This window comes from Spinacia oleracea, chromosome 2 (assembly GCF_020520425.1).
Source record: "Spinacia oleracea cultivar Varoflay chromosome 2, BTI_SOV_V1, whole genome shotgun sequence".
Taxonomy (NCBI): Eukaryota; Viridiplantae; Streptophyta; class Magnoliopsida; order Caryophyllales; family Amaranthaceae; genus Spinacia; species Spinacia oleracea.
Genome location: NC_079488.1, coordinates 101304788 through 101329928, shown reverse-complemented (window position 1 = coordinate 101329928; position 25141 = coordinate 101304788). Strand labels below are relative to the sequence as shown.

Sequence of the window (25141 nt, the reverse complement as noted above, 5' to 3'; positions counted from 1 at the left end):
ATCTCACATCATTCCAAAGGCTCCCCTACCATAGTTATCAGGATAAGAGATGATACTTTTTGGTTGGTTGTAATATTTGCGGAACAATTATTTTGACAAACATTCATGGAGGGAGCTCCATGTTTCGAGCTCAAATTCTTCAACTCTACAAACCATGGATTGAAGTCGACAGTTCCAAGGGTATTGAATGAGCATCACCTAAACTACAGATTCAATCAGGTAAGCAAATAGGATATGTACTGAGAATTAACAATGTTCAGGACTACCAGGCAACAGATAATTCAACTGTTGCAGCCAAACAAGTAAATAAACAAGTCTGATCTCATCATTAAAACATAAAACCATCAAATATTTTCCTCACTACAACCGCATGTCTTAAACCATACCTCCTCTAAATTAAAGCATCAAGAGTCAGAAGCTATGATCTACAAAAATAACATAAACTGCCGAAATTGGCCAAAAAGCATAGAACTTGTATCATTCTTATACTAGGAGGCTTTAATCCAAGAAAAGACCAGACATAATTTGTGATAACGAAATCCTTAACGCTTCTTCGACACACCAACAGTCTTTCCCCTACGTCCAGTAGTCTTGGTGTGCTGTCCACGCACTCTCAAACCCCAGTAATGTCGAAGACCACGATGGTTTCTGTGAAACAAACAGTCAAAAAATCATGTAAGCAAATGAGATTGGATTTAAATATCAACCCAGCAAAAAGCAACAAAAATATTTATAATTAGCACACCTGATCTTCTTTAGACGCTCAAGATCATCCCTGAGCTTCATGTCAAGCTGGTTAGAAACAACCTGACTGTATCTGCCATCCTTGTAATCCTTCTGCCTGTTAAGGAACCAGTCTGGGACCTTGAATTGCCTAGGGTTTGCTACAACTGTCATCAATGTTTCTAGCTCTGCATTTGTGAGCTCACCAGCCCTGCAACCAACATTTTCGAATTAGAGATAGCTTCTATACAAAAAAACCAATGCAAGGGATTCATACAAAATAAGTGCTAAACCAGAAAGACATTGAACCAACTGCATAGTAAAAATAATACTGTAATAAAAGCATATAAAAAAGTAAAGCCCAGTTAAAAGATCCACCTCAAGGGAATCAACAAAAACCATCAAATGCACTGATATTATACTGAAGAGATGAGCATACTTTGGGGACTTGAGGAGTCTAAATTAGTTTTAAGAACACCATGTTTTATTTTTCATCGACAGGAACCACTATTTCTAACTACTATGGAGTTTGAACCCTCGTCAAGTCTGCTGACTTCATATATTTTCTCTCAAAATTTTCTAAGCATGGCACATTGGGGTATGATAGTCAAAGTAAGTTATCTGCATTGTTCTACTGTCTTTTTAAGTTGATGTTATGAATTGCAGAATAGTCAAACCCCCTTTAAGCAGTAGGTATAACAAATACCAGCATCAGTTACATTAATACTCTTGATCTGCCACTAAAAAAAATCTTGTTGAATGCTCACAACACATACCATACTAGTAGAAGAGAGGTTTTACAAGGAAAAATTGAAGACCGTAGTCAGTTAAATCTTTTCTACTAAAAGGAAACCACAATACTGTTGATCAGCACCAAAAAACACATGCGTAGCTCACCCAACAAAATAAAAGCCACAAGTACAGTCCCCCCCTAATCAAAACCCACTCCTCCAAACTACAAGGTAAAGCCTTAACAGACAGAACCTAGACTTGCATTGCTGCCCATTCTCCTGATACAATAGGCAACGATTTGAAGAGGACTAATAAGAAAAAGGTTTGGGCAGGGGTCAACTTATATTACCTATGCACATGAAACAAACAGGAATAGGAATGTAGACTAAAAATGATGAGAAATTTCTGGAAAGGAAATGTTGCAGAGAATTATTGATCAGAGCAATGTTGATTTGTATTTGTAGTGAAGGTTGTATAAATTTGCCACATTGGGCGGAAGCCGGAAGGCCACGAGTCACCGTGACCTTAAACCGAGGAAAAATATTGTTGCCTACCAAGGATGAAGGACACACAGATGAAATAGAGTAAACGAATAATGATAAAAAGATGCAAAACTAACAGAAAATAAGAAAAAGTTTGATGATACAATGAGGGTATATAAAGGAAACAAATCTACAAACTGTTGCATTTTCACATTGAGATCAGACTCCATGTAGAAAGAAGAATCAACACCAGTTAGTAACAAAGATCCTTGGCAGTGTAAAATAAACAGGTTCTTACTAATTATAAAACCCTCAATTTGTTATTTCCGGGTGTCCTGAAAGTATGCTCAAGTACTTTGACAGCAGATAAAACCAGAATCAAATGCATAACAGAACGGGATAGCTGCAACAGAATAGGATAAAAAATACAACTACAATATACAATGGAAAAACACTTCCAAAATGAGATGTTCGAAACAAGACAACACTTCCAAAATGAAATGTTCGAAACAAGACAATGACCAAATTGGGAAAATGTTTGGTGTCAAAGGTTTCAAAACCCGAATAAGCTTCTCTACAAGATTATTATAAACTAGGCTGGCAATGCACAATTTCAAAACCAACAAGGACTTGTAGCCAACTAAACAAACAATGGATTCTACTAATTAGCAGTAATCATACCAATATACTTGCCACATAGAATACTAATTTCCAAGTATAAAAAATTATGAAGCTGAAATCCTACTCAGAAATCAAACTATATAGAACCTAACAAGAAGCTCATGATCCACATTCTAAACAAAATGATGACAATTTCGACAAATTTCCAAAATTCTGAAATATTTTACAAAAATTAACAAACAGGATTATGAGCTCCGCCCAGTTAATCTCCACGATTGGAGAGTGAAACATATAAACAGGTATTTTCATAAATAAATTGCCAAAATATGCAATCTACATAATAAATATACAATCTCTTTTTATATTAAAATTATATTCTTTTATTTTTTGAAAATATCAAATATATTGTATCACAATTTGTAGATTGTATATTTTTGAATGCCACTTGATATGCCAATCGAGAGGATTGTTTTGAAATTTCTCCAGTATTATCTATTGCTAATTCATTCAATAAGAAAAAGGCCACAAATTTAATGTTCTGTATTGTATATTCTACGGAGTAACAAAGAAAAATCGCAAAAATAAATAAATTGATGAAAAACGTACTAAAAATAATAATTAATAGAAATTTTTACCTTTTGTTCATGTCAATGTCGGCCTTCTTGCAGCAAATATTGGCGTAACGACGACCAATACCCTTGATTGAAGTCATGGCAAACATGATCTTCTGCTTCCCATCAACGTTGGTGTTCAACAAACGCAAAATATGCTGGAAATCTTCATTCGCCACCAAAGACTGTTCATAATTTAAACAACAAATTAAAACCCTAATTAATCAATGCATTATCAGATAAATTAGCAGGAAAAACTAAGAGAATATATCATGATTTTTGAAGTAAGAGAATAGACAAAAAGAGAGTGAGATCGAACCATCTTTTTTTTTGCAGATGGGTGATGCACCGAAGCGGCTGCTCTCTCTCAAACTCTGGGTAGTGGAGGCAGGCGCACAACAATGGAGGAGTGAGAATTTAGGTTTTTTTGGCTTTATGATGTAAAAGCCCTAATATATACGACGCCGTTTTAGATGCTTATCTTTCTTTCGTTTATTTTTTGGGCTCATGTCGTTATTAGGGGTGAAAGTTTGGTAGCAAAAAAAAAAAAAAAAAAAAACCAATCGAACCGAACCGATCAGATCGAATAAGAAATTCGGTTTGGGTTTTTTTCTATTCGATTTGATTTTGACTGAGATTTTGAAAAAAAAAAGTTGGTTTTGTGGTTTGGATTGGACTGAAAAGTTTGAAAACGAACTAAAATTGAATAAGCAGGTACAATAATTTAGGCCTAATTTTAATGCCTTAAACAGACATAAGAGTATAACAAAGGCCCTCAAATTGGTTAAAAACAGGTATACCGTATAATATAGGCCCAAATGAAAGGCCCGTGAAAATTCCGTTTTATGGTTTGGATTGGACTGAAAATTTAAATTCCGGTTTGGTTTGGTTTGGTTTTGATTAAAACTTTATTTGGTTTGGATTCGGTTTGAAAAAATGAAAAACGAATTAGTTCAGTTTGGGCCTTAATCCAAACCGAATACTGAACTTTCACCCCTAGTCATTACTACTGCTTCTTTCCTTGTGTTTCTAAGTGTTACTCCCTCTGTATTTATTTAAGGGATACACTTGCCTTTTCTGGCCGTATTTATTTAAGAGATACACTTGCTATTTTTAGTAACTTATCAACCCCACTATATAATTAAATAATTTATCTACACCCCACCCCCACTCCCTAAAATGACATGGTCCCCACTTGTTTTTCTTATTAAAATATCTACTCAACCCCACTTCTTTTATTACTTTATTTCATTCAATTCTTTTTCTTAACACGCGTGTCCGATCAAGTGTATCTCTTAAATAAATACGGAGGGAGTACAAGTTCTTAAGGTCATCTTCAATTGTTTACCTCCCCCAACAATTTAATCGTCCTTAAACAAAGTCAAGTCAATAATGGAGGGTCCAACGGATAAGAACTGCTTATTTATTTAGTTTGTTTTGTAGTATATGTGTAATGGTCTATAAAAACCCTAGTACTCCGCACTCTATTTAGTGTGTAAATCTTTTAATTTATGTAAAATTAAGCCTATGTCAAAAAAAACTAAAAGGGTTCTTGGGTTGTTAATCATTCCTAAGTTATGCTACGGTTATGTAACCGCAATTTCCGATTGACATTTTCATGAATCATAAGCACGGTTAAACAATCATTTGAATGGTTAACCACAATTTTGATATGGTTACCCAGCTAATCATAAACCGCTATTCGGGTTTTTAATTAACTTTATCGCTATTCCTTATTTGTAAATAATATTATTTTTTATAAAAATTAATATTTTGAAATTGAAGACCAAGTCAAATAAAAATAAATGCAAAGAAGGATTAAAATAAAAATTTCATCAACACACAAAATTACTCCATGCATATGTTATAAATTTTCAAAAGTCAAATTGGAGTACTTCCTCCGTTCTTGAATGTTAGTCCATTTTGGAATCTAAGACAATCCATAAGTACACTTGTCATATGAATCTCAATGGAATATAACCCATGTGGGTAAGAGAGAAAAATAAGTAAGGGGTTAATGAGGATAAAAGTTTATTTGTGAATAAACAGGTGGGGCATTTATAAGGGTATAATGGTGGTAAATGTTGGACAAACAAAGAAATATTTTAAAAGAGACTAACATAAAGAACAACTCAATACCAAAAGAGGACTAACATTCAAGAACGGAGGAATTTCTTTTTTTAGCTTAATGTAGCACAAAATTTACACTTAAGTAAATTATTGTATGAAGTTTATAAATTGTCATAAGTTTTTCCAATTATTTGGAGGTAGAACTCTAGAAGAGGATAGAGAATGGAGGTAGGAGGAGAAGGAGAAGGAAAATCCTAGGGAAAAAAGAGTGTAAAGAATAGGTAGGCCCAACTAATATTTTATTGGACATAATCCGTTATTATGTGTTAAAAGTTTAACTTTTAAAATTTAAAGATGGTAAATAAAATAAAATTTAATTAAGGTGTTTAAAACAAAAAGGTAAATTTGTCAAAACTACCTTATAAATTTGAATTTTTGTGAAAAAAGTACCTTATAAAACAAAATTTGTAAGTAACTAGCTTATAAAAGTTTTAAGTTTTAAGATACTACCTTCGGTTAGATTCTAATTGAGCATTGATTAAACATTTTGGGGTTGAATTTACTAGGTGTATGCATCCCATAGGAAATGAATAATTAAATGACACGTGAGATACACATGATAAAGTTAATCCGAAACTCAAATTCAGCGTTCATCATTCGTGAAAAGATAGTGTCTTACAATATAATTTTTTTCAAAGGTAATTTTTTCGTAAAAGAACCAAAATTGTAAGATAGTTTCTGACAAATTTGATACAGCATACTATAAACCTTTTACAAGGATTTGCATGTAGCCTTAGATATTTTATAGCGGTAAGAGCAATTGGACTAATGACTTTATTTTTTGGGTTGTTCGAATATAAAATAACAACAAAATATCGCAACTTTTACAATTAATATATAGCAAAATAGTCATCGAATGTTGAGAAAACTGATCCACGTTTAAGTTGGGACTAATTATCCCACATGGAAGAAATAAAAGAAGGTTGACTAACGTAAAAGATTGGTGGGCTACTCCACCTATCAACAATAAGTTATAACTTATAAGATATAACTCTGTCACACTTATATGTGGTCAAAATCTCTTACAACGTTGTACTCAACTGGCCTCATTGATCCTATCACCAATTGATTTTATTATAAAAATCAGTCATATTTATATGTGGTCGGACTTTCCTTCGATATTATGCTCGACACTTGGCTTAGTGGGGTTTATCATCAAAAGTGTAAAATTTTCTAGGAACTTATGTCATCTTACACATAACACAAGGGGTTCCCAAAAAAAACAATACAAAGTTCAGAAGTCATGATCTTTAATACAAAGAAGCATTCATCTTATTTTTTATAGGGTTTGAGCAATGTGAATGGTGTATTGAAATTGAAATTGAAAATGTACAAAATGACATAAAGCTTGTTAATATGTTTCACTTGAAATTAAAGTGAACAACTAATCTAAAAGGGCGAGGTATTAGTTTTTCATTTCCCAATAACTATGTTAGTTTTGATTAGAGGTGACAAATATGTCGTTTGATTCGCTTTCATTCACATCATGTCTATTTCAATTTAGATTTCCAGGTCGAGTCAGATTTATTCTGAGTATAATTAATATTTGGGTAAGGAGATTCTCAGTTCGAGTCTATTAAATTAACTAGTTATGAAAAAAAATCCATTCAACTATATCTGAGTTCGGTCTAGTAGAGTTCATTTCAAGTCATTTAGTTTCCATACAAGTGAGATCAATTCTAACCCATGTCACTTTTTCGTACATTTGAGGTCAATTAAGGTTGGATAAGTTTCTCATGTCAAGTTCAAACAAGGTTTTTTTTTTTAATCTGATCGGGTTTGAGGTTGGCACTCCATCAGTAGGGCTGTAAAAAAAGTGGCCCAACCTGACAAGCCGATCGAAACCAACTGACATCTGAACCGAATATACATGAAAAACTATGGATCTCAAAACGACTTGAACCGATCCGATTTAACCGTGAATTCAAGATCCGAATTTGTATCGCTAGCAACCTGAAGAGACATGTGACCCGATTTGCATCCGATAACCTTTAATCAAACTGAATTCGCATCCAACCCGATAGAAATTCGATAATTGTTGCTACCTGACCACCACTGCAATCAACCCAACCCAATATAACCCGATATCCGATTTAATCAAACCAAATCCGCATTCAACCAAATTGTTGTCAATCCGACCCGATTATATCCGATATCCTAAAGTTACCCGACTCGAGTTAACCTAGTAATTGAAAGCTATTGGAGATAAAAATAAACTCGATTTAACCCAAACCCGATTCAATTTACTCGTTATTAATATGACTTAAGTGAATCAGATTAGACTATTACTTATATAAATCCAATTAGAAATATGAAAAGTGATTATTTGAACGCTCTTTGTACATTATATTATTTGGAGAAAAAGTAATACAATTTTGAAAAATATTTATTTGTCATTATTTCTTAAATAATACAGAGAAAAGTGATAGAATTTTGATTGCAAACTCCAGAATTCCCTGATCAAAATAACACAATAATTACAAGCCTAACTCGATATAAAATCGAATCACAAACTTAATCCGTAATTGACTAGAATTCGAGGAACGTCCCTTTTAAACTTGACCCGAACTCGAGAATCACCAATCAAAACATGACCCAAATTGGAGGCTTATCTGATCTGAACATGACCCCCACCTAGTAAATCGGTCAAAATTGTAACCAAATCCGACTAATAACCAAACCAAACTCGACCAAAACTAAATCAAACATGTACAAAACCGTTTTAAAACCGAACCTTAAATTCACTTGAACATAAATTAACCGAATTGAAATCGAACCCGAAATAATGTATGATACAACTTCATCCGAATTCAAAGTTATCCGAACATATCCTAATTATAGCAATGTTCAAATGACCCAATTTAACAACCCTATCTATCAGTCCCTGTGAAAATATAGCGATACTAATTATGACGTCCAAAGTCAAAATCCTTTATGCCAAACGTCTCATCTAATGTCTCAACTTAACAAATTTGGATTTATTTAATTTGTTGTGTTGAAATTGGTGATTTGTTGGTTAAGAATTAAGATAGAGAGAAGATGATTTATCATCAAAAGCAAACTTTTGAATTGAGATAGATTTATGAAAAAATCATTTTTAAATTTCCGATAAGTAAATAAACCTCGTCTTTCAACATAAAAATTAAACCTCGTCTTTCAACATAAATAAAAAATACGAGTAGAACCTAATCACTCTACAAATGACAAAGTATATTAAGATGGTAGACATAAGTCAACACATGAATAATATCAATTGGAATTAATCCAAATTTGTTGAATTGAGACACTGGACGCACAAATTCTTATTTACAAAGGATGTACAATAAATATTGTACACCGGAGTAAAAGTTAGCTCAAAATGTTTAAAAGTTAAGCTTTTATATGTAAAAGTTATCAATTTTTTAGTGATAATTTTTTTCATTTCAGTAAAACTTATTTCTTCAAAACCACTAATAATATATAAAATTAATCATTTAACCATTTCTATCAACTTTTTTTGTACTAATATAAAAGTTAATCAAAACTAGGTTAAAGTTTAAAAAAATGGATAAAAGTTATCTTGGTGTACAATAAATTTATTGTACACCTTGTACGCGCAAGACATTTTGTACTAGACGAGACTAGACATGAATTTGGGACAAAGGATGTTGACTCCGAAGTCCATCTGGGCAGGCCAACCAACACAGCAAGGCCCGAAATCATCGCATGAAATTTATACAGCAAACAATATTCTGGTCCTTCTGGAGTACTGTATTCTTCATCATCTAGCAGACCAGAAAACTCCTGCTTTGCAAAACTGCATGCTATAACTGGAAATTCAATGGAGATTTCAAAACCCTTGTTACTTTCATCTCCTGTGCTCATACTTTTCTCTCTCCTCATAGCCTTATTTTTCATCAACCCACCTCATTATTTTTCCAAGGAAAACATCACTACCATGGAAGCAGAAAATGGGGTTTCTATTGTTGAAAAATTTGGAGTCAAGATTCTGAATAACCCTCCTCAGTCCAAGCTTGATGAGCTGCAAGTCAACACTTGGTCCAAGTAATTTTCAATTTCCTTCTTTTATTTTTCTTTATTTAATGTCCTGCATTTGTTTGTTTTGCTGATATAACCTAGATTAATCTTTGATGTATTGCATATTTGTATTTATGATGAAAGTTGGTGAATGCCCTTGTTAGATTCAATTTTGTAGGGCTTAATTTGTGATTAATTGGAAATTGTATTTGTTTTGTTGGGTAATTTTTGTGAATTGATATGATTGTGTTAACTATGGGATGAATGGGGGTGGAAATGTGGAAAAGGGGTGAATTAGTAGCTCCAATGTTTATAGGGAAGATTAAACTCTATTTGAAGGGTCTGTTCATTGCATACTCCGTACTAAAGTATGTACTCGTAACGGTCGGACTTGAGATAGTCATATTTGATAAGGATAGTAAGTAATGGGTACTACATTGTTGGATAGAAATGTCTGAGTATGTGATCAGTTGCAAGCTTATACTATCAAAGACAGTGTAATCTTAGCTGCTAAGCTTGAAGTTGGCACTGAGCTTTTTAGTGGGCTTGCTACTCTGATTATCTCATTGCTTGAAGGATAATTGGATGACTGTGTCTGGAGATTGTGCATTTTTGGCCACTTCTCAAAGGTTAGATGGGGACATTATAGCTTATGTGTACACGAATCTATAACGGGCTACTCTTTGTATATCTAACATTGATGTTAGGAGCTACTGATAAAAAGGTCACCACCATAGTTGTTAATCTTCTGTGTAAGTTGATAGTGGCTAGCCTGGTACTTCAGATGTATTCGCATTAAGGAACCACGAATTATACATTTATAGGCTATGATTAGTTAGGTTCAGGGAGCTGGATGGGGAGTTCTGCCCGCTCTCTCCTCTCTTTTATTAAGGGGGCAGGGTCGCGAGGAGGGTGTTACGTAGAAATATGGAATGGTAAATCCATCTAATAGAGGGTCGCTTTGTCCACTCTCACGAGTCATGACTAAACTTGCCTGTTTTTTGTATTAAAAAGATAGACTTCGTCTTTTATTCTGTATCTTTGTATTAAGATTGATTTCAACTTGTGCATTTGGATTATTTGCGAGTATTGAGATTTGAAATAGTTTCATGGGGAGTTTCTGAAAGGCTAGAGCCCTAGAAGGATTACTCTTACGAGTCGTCCTTTATGAGTCACGTTGATGAAACCGAGGGTTCAGTGGCTTCTGGAATGTTTATACCAGAGCTTGCTTGTGTTGGGCTTCTTCCCCGCACATTGATTATTTTATGAGAATTTTTAAGCATTCTTGGTTGCACATCTTACAGTTGCTTAAAAGCTCCTAGTAACTAGAGATTAGGTTTCAATCAAATTTTAAATGAACAGATACGTCTTAGAATATAGCTGAGTGTAGCTGTTGGTCGAGGCTTGAATACCCTGTAATGCTTTCCTCTATCCGTTCTTTCCTCGTGCAAGGTTATTTTTTTAGGCCGATAGAACAGCTAGACCAGAATATGACCAGGAGTCCAGGACATACAGATATTACGTGATAGAAGAGTAAGACTGTAAGAGTGGCATGTGTTGCTTCTGATTGGCAATGGCTCTTAATATAATATTTGAACAAACACTGTAATAGATACTCCTGTACAGCGTGCCTTCATTTTTTCTTTTAATTTCCTTTTGTTCCCAAGACATGTCGAGGGCTGTGTGTTCATCAATCTGCTTTCAAGGAGAAATTCCCTAAAAAAACGTCCAAAAATGTCAAGCTGATGTACACATTTTCTCCTGATGCCAAAATTTCCTGATGCTTTGACCCATACATGATACATGATACATTTAGTCCTCCTAGCCAATGAAGGATCTACTATGGGAAGTTGTTAACTTGTTATAGTTGTTGTCTTGTTACTGCTGTGCATGATTTCTGTTTTCTGTGATAAGTATAAAGTATGCTAGAAAACGCTGAAATCTTAGGGGACACTCTGGTACTTGGTAGAAAATAGAAATGCATCAGAATCAGAATTCGCAAAGATAAGTTTGCTTAGTTACGCAAAAAGACTATACCTTACAGGCCCACGCATAACGTCTTTGCATGGCATATTAACTTGTCTAATCTCACATATACAAAGTACTTGTGAAGCTGCAAATGAACTAGGAAGTCACTACCATTATAAGAATCAAGAACATATTTGTTAGCATGTGACAAAACACACTCAAGACTCGGACTGTTTAGTCCAATCTTGGGGCAATTTTTTGACATTTTGGATTTATGTGGGGTAGTTTTGGAATACAAGTACTGGAGATTCGGCCTTTTTTACTCTAATCTCAGAGATCAACTAGGAGTTCCTAGTGAAATCTGCATATTCTATCTATCATATTGTCTTGGATTGTTTTCATCAAGCTGATTTGCATGAGGAAATTGCCTTAATTCGGTACAAAATGTGAATAGATGGAGCGGTCAACCAATGAAAATTCCATGGACTTTTGAAGCGGAGGAGACAATGTACTTGCTGGAGGGTAAAGTGAAGGTTTCAGTTGACGGACAGGAGGGCTCTTTTGAAATTGGAGGTGGTGACTTGGTCGTGTTCCCTAATGGAATGAAGATCACTTGGGAAGTTCTTGAAGCTGTGACCAAACATTATCACTTGAAAAAGTAAATATATCTTCACGACATTCCTAAATGATATGATCGATATTCATATCTTATTTTTGCTGATATGTACTGAGTTACTGACCCTGTATTCATCTTGTGAGCTTGCTGGATACTCGATCAAGGGGCACTAATTGGCAGCTTGACTATTTGACTAATCCTTGTCTTGTGGTTTATGTGGGTAAAACTGACTTCTTGATCATATCATCAATGAAAATACAGACTTGAAAATGGTGATTTTTATGGAGCTGAATCATGAGTAATCAATCCAAGAAGAGAAAATAGGAAAGCATGTGATTTATCTGTTGCATATTTATTTTACTGTCAGATGAGGGGAGGTTCTTTGGATTATCCTATGAAGTTATGTGTGGACAATTATGGTGGGACCATTCGTTGAATAAGCCAATGAACCAGTTGGCCAATACTAGAAGGAGATGGTAATTAGCCATTAATCTTTGTGCTCTTCACTTGGAATGAATTCAGTGCAACTAACTACAAAAGTCTTTTGTGCTATTCCTAACTGCTTCAGCAAGTAATGTGGCTCCTGTCATTTTCTTGTTTATCCAAACCATTCCTTATTTTTCATACTTTATCTCTCTCTTTCTCTCCTTTTTGGATCCATCTACACTTGGGGGAACGGGATTCTCTCTGGAAATCCGGTCATCCAATAATTGGAGATCAAATAACTAAGTCCGTGCAAATAGTAATTGTAAAGAACTTTCAGGAACGGAGGTAGTAGTTGACTAGTTGTGCATTTGAACGGAGACAGATGCATTAAGTATTGTAAGGACTAAGGAGTATGTTTAATATTCCTGCTACATCTTGGTCAGGTCGGCATGGACAGGGTAAGTCACTCTCATGTTATATATACATGGTGAATCTCCTCTCCTGGGATTTATGGAACAATTTATGTCATAAAATGACTTAAACAAGGTACAAATACAAAAGGCAACACCAGGAAGTTCTTTATGAAGATGTGGTCCTTTAAAATGGCTAAATCCTTCCCTTTAGTTTTTGACAAGACACTTTAGACATATGCCTAACGTGCACAACATTATGTGGTCTCAAAAAAATGATTGACTTGAGGGCATATTATTTTGCCAAAAGATGAAGAAGAGACAAAGAATAACAATACAAAGAAAAGGTCTTGACGTAGGTAACAAAGATTGAGAGTGTGTATACAATAGATCACAAGTTCGAAATCCCCTCGCCCAGTCCTAGCTTGTGGCTTGTCCGGACCAACAAAAACAAAGAGAAATGAAAGGTCATGAATTTGATCATGAAACTTTTATGAGTAAGGCACCCTTTTAGAAAGGAAAGCAAATCACAGGAACAGTGAGAAAGGAGTATGTATCAATTTATGTCCTTGTCAATTTCCATGAAAGCAAACCCAAGACAACAAACACATATACATTTAACATTTAGTGGATTTAGCAGTGCATTCAATTGTTTTCCCCCCACACTCAAAACTATCACACCATTCACACCCACATATTCACATTTGCCAGCTTTACCAATGATGTCTTGGTCTAGTGGTTAAGACTGAGGGCCTGTGTACAATAGGTCTCAGGTTCGAATCCCCCCGCCCCCATTTGTAATTTATATTGCCCTTGTGGCTCATTCGCACCAAAAAAAAAAAAAAAAAAAAAAAAAAAACATTTGCCAGCTTTGAGTGTTTTAGACCCAAAAAAACAAATTACTGCTGTAGTCTTTAACTAGGGTCCCCTTTCATGCTGAATCATCCTCACAGCTACAAAGACCATCATCTCTCTTCGATCATCACGGACATTACCTCTCTTTTGCAGAGAAACTGGGTGGTTATTATTCTCCACGTGAAGAGAGATGCTAATAAGATTGCTCATGGTCTTGCGGAGATTGGGAGAAAGATGAAATCAATGAAGATATACCACTTTCAACCTCCCACTTCTTTAGTTCATGACTACGAGATGGAGATGGTTACTGAGGAAGCTTCGACTGTCTAGCTTGGTTAGTCTCGGGTTGCAGTATATAAAGAAGAACGTCAATGGAACTAACATCCTTTTTTTGGTTTGTTTATATTTTAACTTTTGTAAGCCTGGTCTTAATTTGAGAATGGTACCAATATTGGTTTTTGTGATGGTACCCTTCCCTTGTTGGCTTCTATGTATGACCCTAAACTTTGAGGTTTAATCCTCAGTTGGTAATATATTTCCTATTTCCGCATTAAAAAAACTAGGGTCCCCTTTCTGATTCAAATGAAATTACTATTTGGTGTTGTACGGACTATTTTGTAGTCCTACATACAAGATGTTAGATTTGTTAAATGTGTTCAAATAATTCAATTAGACTAGCTATTGGAATGGTAACATGAAAATGCCATAATCCAAACAAGAAAGACTCTAAAAAAGCCGTTTACCAAACATGGCATTTGTCGAATACAAATATACTTTGAATGAATTCACACAACACCATTAAAGCTTGGGAATGCATTTAAGATTTCGCAATCCAAATGGGATTTTATCTATTTTTAGAAGAAGAAAGAAACACAGGAAGAAAAGGTGGAACTAAAACTTGCTTAATCAAGGAAGAACATCACATTGTGTTTGTTGGATTGAGTCCATCAGAACTCAGAAAGTCCTTTCTTTTCTGGCTTCCCTTATACGGACTACAATCTAACCATCATCATCATTATAACATAGACATTACGTCCAAAAGAAGAATATACACATTCAAACAATCTGCAGATTTGCTCAAGCTTGTGAAAGCAAATGAAAGCGGAAAATTAAACTATCGCTTCCAGGCCAAGAAATGCCGGTGTTTCAGTCAACCAAACAACCCAACTTTTCTACTTTCCGGGAAGTTGTAACATCGACGTAATTTCATGCCAACCAAACGGCCGTAAAAAAATACTTGAAACCAAAAAGAAAATGTTGAGATTAATACCATAAAACATGAAAGCAGAGAGTACATGTGCTGCAAGCCTGTAACCACACTTTACGGTATTGGATCTGGCATCAGATCACCCATTTCCTTATTAAAGAATAGGATAGCAGCATCTCCACAAAATCAGAACAACAAAACCCAAGTTTAGATCCACATTTCCCAAAACATCGCCGTAAGTAATTGGAGTAAACAAACCCCCATAGCTTGAATTCCATAATGTATGCACCTGCACCGGAATTACCTCGTGTCTGGAATTGTCAGAGTCAGAGTCAATTCCACTGGCAAAGAGCTCCTTAGATTCTTTCTGAAATCTCCATAGATTTAGGATCATACTTGATGTAGAAGAGAAATACAGGAGACTTATTGCTAAAAGTGGTAATACAAACGTTTTCTTACCCAGCAGACTGGAAAAGTACCTTTATTACAGGTCCTGAGTCGCCTTCTATTGAAGACCAACAACAATGAAAGCTAAGCCAACTACAATGGACCTTCCCTAACAAGAGACTATGTGACAATTCTGACAAATGCACAACCTAAAACAACAGTTCTTGTTCTTGTTTTAAGCATCACAGAAATTCACACATCACTCTTGAATGAGAAGTAAGCAAATGAAGAACACATATGAAAAGGCACCAAGTTCTTGTTTTATTGAAATTGCATCGCAACACTATGTGTCCAAGAATTGGCATAAGTTCTATTAATGATGAATTCTACATTTGCTGAAACTACAACGAATTACATTCTCTTGAAAGAGAGTAAAAATGGGAAAAGCAAAAAGGATGGTTCTTGTACAGCTTATAATGCCCTAAAGATGTTCTGTAAACCCAAAACTTCCTCCACCAAGGGCGTAAGCAAGTATTCTCTCATTATAAGGCACCATTAAGATTGCACAAATTGGATATAATTGGGCAGCAATGAGTAGACAAACCTCGAAAAAACAATCATACTAAGAATCAATGAACAAGAATTTAGCATAATCCTACCGTGGAAGTGTGGAACATTTGAATAATTTAAGCATCACAGAAATTCACACATCACTCTTCTTCCCTCCGGGTTTATAGTAATTGAGGTACCATCTAACGAACTTCTTCAACCCGGTTTGCAGATCCGTGGTAGGCTTATACCCAAGCTCCCTCTGAGCATAGCTAATGTTAGCATGTGTGTATTGAACATCTCCATTCCTAGGCAATTTCATCATCATCCTTTTTGCCTTCACCTTCAACAGCCTCTCTAATATAGAAACTAGATCAGAAACAGGAACAGGTGAGGTATTCCCCAAATTGAACACTCTCAATTGAGCAGGACCCCTCTTCTTACCCCCACTACCAGTACTCTTCTCAGCAGTATCCAATGCTCCTAAACACCCTTTTACAATATCATCAATGTAGGTGAAATCCCTAGCAACAGTCCCATGATTCGCCGCCTCAAAGATGGGTATGGATTTCCCCTTCAATATATCCTTAGTAAAGAAAAAATAAGCCATATCTGGTCTACCCCAAGGGCCATAAACAGTAAAGAATCTTAACCCAGTAAGTGAAAGTCCATAGATATGATTATAAGTATGAGCAATTTCTTCCCCAGCTTTCTTAGTTGCAGCATACAAACTAGCAGGTTGATCTGTCCTATCTTTTTCAGAAAAGGGTACTTTTGTATTCAATCCATAAACAGAACTAGATGATGCCCAAACAATTGCAGGTTGTGGGTTTGCAGATTTACAAATTTCTAGCAAATTAACAAAGCCAGCAATATTACTATGAACATAAGAACCAGGGTTTTGCATTGCATACCTAACCCCAGCTTGTGCTGCCAAATGCATCACATGTGTAAATGCCACCACCTCAAACAATTTCTTCAAAAGTGCTTCATCATTAATGTCACCCTCTACAATGAAAACACCACTTCTCTCAAGAAGTGCCTGTCTGGCTCTTTTCAATGAAGGATCATAGTAATCATTGAAATTATCAAACCCCAGAACACCGTCCCCTCGTCGCTTTAAGGCGGCTGAGACATGGGTGCCAACAAAGCCGGAAGCACCAGTGACCAGGACAGAAAAACCATTGGGAGCTCGAACTCGGGCCGAGTTCCGAACCCGTTTCTCCCACAACGGACCACCCCAGGAGAATGTTCGGAGGGAGCGGCGCGTAGTGTCGGAGATTCCTGCTGTAGATGAAGAAAATGTCGTAGAAGATGAAGAAGAAGAAGGTGATGATCTGAGGAAGAACATGAAAATAAGGCCAAGAAAAATGCAGGACCAAAAAGTGAGTTTAGCAAGAGGAGTTGAATGCCATCTTAGACGATGGTGATGATGAATGTAGGCTGGTTTTTCCATCTTGAACTTTCCTGGTGTTGATGGGGTGTTGTCTAAATGAGGCATTTCCTTCATTCAACACCCAAACACCCCCCAAAACAACAACAAAAATTTAAAGAAACAAAATTAATTTCTCCCCTTTTTCTTCCCACCTGCAACTATTTATCCCAGAAAATTGTCCAACAAATAAAATTGTGGGTTTTGCTTGAAATTGAGGTTTGGAATCTGGGTTTTGCTCAAAATGTGGAATTTCTGATGGGTTTTTTTGGATTCAATGGAGAATATATTTGTTCAACAATGGAGGGTTTGTTTTGTATTTTTGGTGACTTTCTCTCTCTAAAACTGAGTTGAAGATAAGAGAGATGGAAATGGAATCTTGAGGTTTCTTGGAGAGATGATAGTTGATGATGTTGGTGGTGGTGGTGGAGAGAGAAGAGGCCTTTTTGAGGGTGGAGTTTCAGAGAGGCAAAGGGTGGGAGAGATTTGATTTTTTGATTATGGAGGAGAGAGAAAGAACGGGATGTATTTTTTATTGTTTTTGAAAAATGAGGGATTAAAAAGAATTAATCAATTGGATGCAACTAAATAGGGGGGAGATCCATAAATCCAAAAGAGTCAAAGGACAGTAAAAAAAATATTGACAGTGGTAAAAATGTGTTTTGGTGATTGTACTGTACTCTCTCCGTTTCAAAATGTTTGTTACGTATTCCTTTAATAGTGTTTCAAAACGTTTGTTACATAAATAATCTCTCTATTTATAAACTTGTTACTATTATTATTTTCTGAGCCAACTTTTATTTCTAATTGGTCCAACTTTTCAACTCAATAAATGTCATTCACAATTTGACAAGTTAGCAATCTGTGTGATTTTTAATTATTGGTTCATTTTGATAATAAAACAATCTTATTGGTTAGGTATTTTTTTTGAATAAAAGATGAAAGCAGATTTGCACTATATTCAAAGAGAGTAATAAATGTCAGAATTTGGAAAGATGAAATTAGATTTATGATTGAATCTAGAACATTTAATTTTTTTTTTTAAAAAGAAATCTTAATTTACGTTAATAAATGTCCCAAATTCCAAACGTAACAAACATTTTGAAACGGAGGGAGTAGTAATTAGTAATGCTTATGGTGTTTACTAAATTTACCGCAGGAAGTTAAAATTTATGCTTGTTATTTTGTTTATGAAGTGGGATTAAAAAAAGGAAAAAAAAAACAGTAGTATAGGGAAGTAATAATTTGATTAGATCCTATCAAAAAAAAAAGTAATAATTTGATTAGTCATTATATCTAAAATTTAGGATTTCTAATGATCTATTTTTAAGCAATTAATTAAGAGTCAAAGTGTATGATTTTGGATCTTTGAGATTTGTTGTTGGCGGGAGGGGATTAGATTTTGCGCTAATTATGAATTGTTTTTCTAAGGTTTGTGCAATTTAAATTTTTTTTATGGGAAAGAACTATATTCATTAATAATAAGGCATACGATATCTACAATGATAAAAAAGATCTGCATACCATAGATTCAAAGAAAATACATACTCCATCGCTTCTAGCTTGACGCGAGCAGTGATTTTCGACGATTTCACATCTTTCCAAGTAGAGCCCTTCGCAATTTGCGCACGAATTGTTCTGATCGACGAGTTGATTGTAAACCCTAAACCTGTATTAATCCAAATCTCCTTCCCAATTATTGAAACCCTAAAAAAATTCTCATCCATGAATGAGAATCAATAACCTAGAAAACTCCAGGAAAAACCCAAATAAATTAGGAACAACCCAATAATAAATTGGGAACAAATCAACAAAAAAGAAACCAAAACAAGAAAAAACATGAAAAAACAAGAAGAATTCTTTTTCTAAGGTTTGTGCAATTTAATCTCTATTGTACTTTATTGTTGTGAAGTACAAATTAATTTTTGAGCGATTTGATTTTCACATAAAACATTAAAAACACTCTTACTTAGTGCCCATATTTAAATTGTAAATAGTTATACAAGTATAAAGTATTGAAACATATTGAATTGTATTTTTTGAAATGTCTGCACACCGTGTGCACCTAATGCTAGTAAGTATTAATGGTAACCTAGGGGTAAAAATTCCCATAATAAAGACGGTTTAATTAAATTATACGAAATATCATGTTTATAAAAAACAATTTATGTCACAGTTTGTGAAACATTTTAAGATTACTTTGAAATTTTCACAAACTCATTTCAAAACATCATCAAAGCCAATAAACGTACTAGAACAAGTTTAACATGTTAGCAAAAGTTTTCTTTGATGCACCATAGTACATAACTAGTTTTGAAGCCCGTGCGATTCACGGATTTTGTTTTATTTTGTTTATTTTTAATAACTATTTTTAATAACGCGTTTTGGTGAATACATAGGTTCACCAAAATTAAAGTCAAAGATGTGATTGTGTATAGTTATGAAAAATTAGAAATGAGAGATGTAATTGCCGATGGGTTATGAGTTGAACAATACCATCAATTAATAGGACTTAATCAATTATAAATTTGAATTTGATTAGAACTGTCAATTCATATCTTAACTTGGAATTATGGTTTGATTATAATTTTCAATTTCTATCTTGAAGAGTTATGGTGCATTGTGTAACTTGAAATTATAATTTGATTAGAACTTTTATGATTTATATGTATGTTGTATTCTAATTTTATCATGGAAATAATGAGATGATAAATTTAGATATTTAGAATATCATGTGAGCTTACGTAGTAATACTATATGTTATGTGCATCTAATATCATATCCTATTCGGTTGACGCAAAATTCTCCTTTTATGAGATTGTAATTATACTACGTATCAAATATTAAGAAAGGATATTGGGCCTATTGGCATTGTAATTCTAACGTAGAGTTATATTAGTAGTCAAAGATATGTGGCACCTAAATCTTATTTTTCAATGGCCGAAACAATAGATATCCTATGTGGCGCTCTAATAATTCAACAATTTTTTTAATTAAAAATTAAATTACAAATCTTATTTTTCATTGGCCGAAACCAATATCAAGTGTTGTAACTATACACAATCAAATCGATGCATTGGGATCTTATTTATATTCCCAACGGCTCTAACAACGGTATTTTGAAAAAATTGTATCATTATCTTGTTGTCGCCGACAATACGATATTGTTCCTTATTAGGTTGGACCGAAAAATATCTGATTGTGTAGATTTTTCCCTCAATTAATTTTGGACGAAAGTATTGGACAAAATTTTCTTTAAATGAGGCATGCACATAATCACCCTGCAATTAAATGATAAGTTAATTTAAGAAGTTTATTTTAAAATTATAAAGTAAATATTAGACGAAATATATACCTCTACGTCGATGAGGACCATGTCCAAACTAATTAAACTATTTTATTTGCGGAAGTTCACCACATCAATCAAGCGCGAAACACGAACTTTTATTTCCAATCGTTCTTATTGGAATTTAAATCATGGGTCAAAGAATTAGCCATTGATAACCAAAATTTAAAGTCAAAGATGTGATTTTGTGTGGGTTATGAATTGAACAACACGGTCAATTTATAGGATTTAATCAATTATAAATTTGAATATGATTAGAACTTTCAATATCTATCTTGAAGAGTTATAGTGCATTAGTATTAGTACGTAACTTGGAATCATGATTTGATTAGAATCCTATCTTGAAGAGTTTTTTTTTTTTTTATGTGTGATAGATATCTTGAAGAGTTATAGTGCATTAATAAAAACATTGCGTTGATTAGAACTTTTACTTTAAATAGTACATTCCATATTCTTTATATGTATTTATCAAATAGGGATAAGCATTACGGATGGCCAAATACAAAGGCATACAACATATATGTATTTAATTAAAGGCATATGTATTTAATTAAAGGCATTACGGATAAGCATGTACATACATATTTACTTTACATTAGATATTTAAATAATGTTTAAATAGTGTTTATCTTCACCACGTTTAAATTATACGGCATATCAAATTATAGTGTTTATAGTGTTTATATTGTTTATCTTTACATTTGATAACCATACGGCATAATTTTTATTATAATTAAAATATTTATGTGGCACCTAAATAATTATCTACGTGGCACTTGATTTTTTTAATTCAAAAAGAAATTAGAAATCTTATTTTTCATTGGCCGAAACCATTAGTAATCCTACGTGGCGCTCTAATATTTCAGCAAATATGCCTCCTTTATATATGTCTATTAGATTTTGTTTCTAGGTAAAGTGTGAGTGTAATAAAAATAGTGTATCGTTATTTGATGCCCGCGTATGCTAAAATCGCCCACATTTTTAATATGAAAGGACTCATTTACCCTTATAATATATTACCCTTGCCTTTTAATATTCACCCCTCCAATAATAACAATTACAATTATAATAATAATAATAACAATAATAATAATAATAATAATAATAATAACAACCACCAAAAACAATTCATAAATTTTTTTAAAAAATAGGGAAATTTGTTAAAAAGGACCTTTTATAACCCAAATTTTGTGAGAAAGGACCTTATATAATTTTTTTTGCGAAATTACACCTTAATGTAATTTTTTTTGCGAGAAAGGACCTTACATAATTTTATTTTGTGAAATCACACCTTAATGTAATTTTTTTTTGCGAAAGACAACAAAAAGTAAATTTTCGGCATTGACTGAGCTTTTTCGGCCATTGACTTGCACGTGAGAAGCACGTGTGACTTTATATTGCTAATCACACTCAATTTTCCTCCAAAATTCAAGCTTTAAAACCTAAAGTTGGAAAAAAAAAAATCGAAATAAAATCAAGTTTGAAAATTCAAGACTAGGGAAAATCAATGTCTTTAGCCAACGTAAGCCACACGTGCTGCTCACGTGCAAGTCAATGGCCGGAAAAGCTCAGTCAATGCCGAAAACTTCCCTTAGGTCCTTTCTCGCAAAAAAAATTACTTTAAGGTGTGTTCTCACAAAAAAAATTATATAAGGTCCTTTCTCGCAAAATTTGAGTTATAAAAGGTCCTTTTTGGCAAATTTGCCTAAAAAATAAAAAAACAGAGCCACGCACAGCTTTTGCACTGACCGCACGTCTGCCGCGCACAAGGATTGCGCCGACGACATGGAAGCCACACAGATCTTGGGCGTGGCGGCCATGTCGTTGGCGCAATACCTGTGCGCGGCCGACGTGCGGCCAATGCAAAAGCTATGCGCCGACGTCAAGAGTTCCAAATATCCAATCAACCGGAATTCCTTTAACAACCGAAAATGGAATCGAAATCGCAGGGGAGTACATGGCAGCATAATAATGGACTAGAGTTAGACTGAAACAAAAGAGGAGGAGATGCATTGTGTCGCCAATGAAGAAAGTGTTCGTCTTGTATCAACTAGTGGAGCGTCGTGCGTTTGATGTCCCATTCTAGCATTCTCCTATGCAGTGCGAGAGGTTCATGTTAAACCAGCAGTGTATTCGATGGATGATGGTGTGTACAATGGTATCAATTTCTACAAGTTGCACACCGAGATTGGAGACTTAACCAATATAATTGTGTTGTTCAACAAATAATTAGCAAATGTCAAGATCTTTCCAGTAATTAAGGCATGATTTTTTTTTAATTATTATTATTATTATTATTATTATTATTATTATTATTATTATTATTATTATTATTATTATTATTATTATTATTATTATTGTAAGGGGTGAATATTAAAAGGGCAAAATCGTATTTTCTGACATTAAATGCGGGCGTTTTTAGGAAAATGCGGGCGTCGTTTAAAAACCCCGTAAAAATAAAAATAAAAGAGTATAAAATATGATATACAAGGTACATACTATGGAGTAAAAAAATGAAAAAAATAAGAAAGAGGTAGTAAAATATGTAAATTCTACGGAATAGGAGGTTAACATGATAAAATGTGTTCACAAAACATTAAATAAAAACACCTCAAAATAGAGAAAATGAGTGTACTAAATAAAAGTACGTTTAGAGTTCGGTCATAGTACGTATTAGGAAAATTAAGCAAGATCAAACCTTAATTAGTATATTAAATATTACTCAATCGACCATCACCCTTAACATTTTGGGTACGGCCCTAATTAGAATGGTCCAAGTTTTGATTAGTCAAATTTCAGTCATCAAACTTGAACGTGGGGATTGTTTTGTGGTGTGAGTTTAGTTTAAGGATGTTGCTATTCTCTTTCTTACTATTTTCATTTTTTCACACAGCAGTATATATTCCGTACTTCGTAGAATATCCTTTTATTTATAGTTCTTATTTTTTTATTTTCTTTAACGTTAAAATTTAACTACTTGTAACTTTACGAGTCCGTTTGATATCACGGTTAGTTTTAAGTTTTATGATTTGAAAGCATTTAATCATGAACTTAAAAAGCGTCATACTTATAGTCATCGACTTGATTTGAAAATCAACAATAAAATGCTGGAAATAAAACGATACCGAATGAATCCATAACATTATTTGTTTTGTTATGTGGGGGATTGCAACTTGCTAAGTAGTCCTTTTTAAAAAGGAAAATAAGCTGTTTACAGCTTGTTGAGTCAAGTTTTAGAGCATGATGGGGTCAAATTGGGTGCATCGATTTGAGACTTAAACGAGTCGAGTTAGTATAGAACAACTAGTGTGTGGCCCGGGTGTTGCTCCGGGTTTTACTTTTAGTTGGGTTTATGTTTTCGAAAAATGTGTCCAATTTTAAAAGATTGTATTTTACATTTATATGTGAAAATATGACAAACATTGTAGCTAGTTGAGATGGTAGGAAGTGAAACTTTTAATCCATGAGGTTTGATGTTCGATCCAAATTTACGTGACACATATACGTTTTCACAAACGCCTTTTAATATATTAGTATAGATACAACAAATCTTTGAAAAGCTGATGCGCAACCTTAGGGGTAAAGTAAAATAAATGAGTGACGTTTTATAAGAAATACGTAACTCAGGAATAAAAATTACTGGTAGAGTAGTACGTAACAAAATACATACTTCGTAATAAAAATTACTGGTAGAGGTTAGGCTTAAACTCGGGCTACTCAAGCCCTAGTGAAGTTTGAGTTGATTTGAGTCTGTGGATTTTGAGCTTAACAACTTTGCATTCGATATTCAACTAAAGTTGATCAAGTATGAGTTGTTCTGACACAAATTGAGTTTAACTTTACATTTGATAATCAACAATTTATTTTTTGACATATGATAAATACATAGATGAAATAAGTTCACACATTACAACAACCTACCACTAGAGCTTTACTAGCTCTTACAAACCATATTAAACATAAAACATTAAAATCCGCAAGGGTAGTGAACATTTTGATTGTCAGCTCTTGATTGTTTAAGCCCCCTAGCTTACTACTACGTGAATTACTCCCTGCGTCAAAGCACTTTTCACAAATACTTTTGCACCTTCCCAATTACATTTGGCTCTAAGTAGAAAGCAAGCCCTTGAAAACATGTGATACTTGAACGATAAAGAGAGAAACGGAATGATAGATAATCTAATTGGCTTGACCACCATTGTAAGACAAGTGAATTGCTCACAAACACACTGAGACACTGACTGGATAAATTTGTGGAAAGGTACATGAAATTTCTCCTTAGAACGGGAGAAACTCAACCTAGTTAACATGGTATGAACCCCAAAAAAAACTATTCAAGGTGCTAATAAGACCAACCTCAAAACATTTACGAGGTAACTTTTTTGTTTTACTTTATTTTCCTTGCCAAAATGGGAGGAAGGATTCATCAACAAAGTAGAATGAGCACGATATGATGCATCGTATGATTCATCTTCAACTTATTCACGCTTTCCTGAAACTAACCCGTGCGTATGCACATCCTATTGCAGTAACCGCATAAAATTGAAAAATATACTTTCTCTGATCTTATTTACATGACACAATGGGGTTTTAGACACTATTCACACAAACACCTTTGACTTCCTTTTG

At 34.1% G+C, this 25141-nt stretch overlaps 3 protein-coding genes across 3 annotated transcripts; 1 reads left to right on the top strand and 2 right to left on the bottom strand.

Annotated features, from left to right (window-relative positions):
- Positions 1 to 303: 303 nt before the first annotated feature.
- Positions 304 to 3646, bottom strand: LOC110803136 (40S ribosomal protein S18). The gene is made up of 4 exons (XM_022008617.2): positions 3489 to 3646; positions 3194 to 3354; positions 746 to 934; positions 304 to 648 (listed from the first exon to the last, which is right to left on the bottom strand). Exons 1-4 carry the CDS (start codon positions 3489 to 3491, stop codon positions 543 to 545), a joined length of 459 nt encoding a protein of 152 aa, XP_021864309.1. The 5' UTR covers positions 3492 to 3646; the 3' UTR covers positions 304 to 542.
- A 5354-nt stretch (positions 3647 to 9000) lies between these two features.
- Positions 9001 to 12170, top strand: LOC110803152 (uncharacterized). The gene is made up of 2 exons (XM_022008634.2): positions 9001 to 9343; positions 11739 to 12170. Exons 1-2 carry the CDS (start codon positions 9120 to 9122, stop codon positions 11944 to 11946), a joined length of 432 nt encoding a protein of 143 aa, XP_021864326.1. The 5' UTR covers positions 9001 to 9119; the 3' UTR covers positions 11947 to 12170.
- A 3313-nt stretch (positions 12171 to 15483) lies between these two features.
- Positions 15484 to 17723, bottom strand: LOC110803123 (UDP-glucuronate 4-epimerase 3-like). The gene has a single exon (XM_022008599.2). The coding sequence runs from the start codon at positions 17242 to 17244 to the stop codon at positions 15889 to 15891; it is 1356 nt and encodes a 451-aa protein (XP_021864291.1). The 5' UTR covers positions 17245 to 17723; the 3' UTR covers positions 15484 to 15888.
- Positions 17724 to 25141: the final 7418 nt, after the last annotated feature.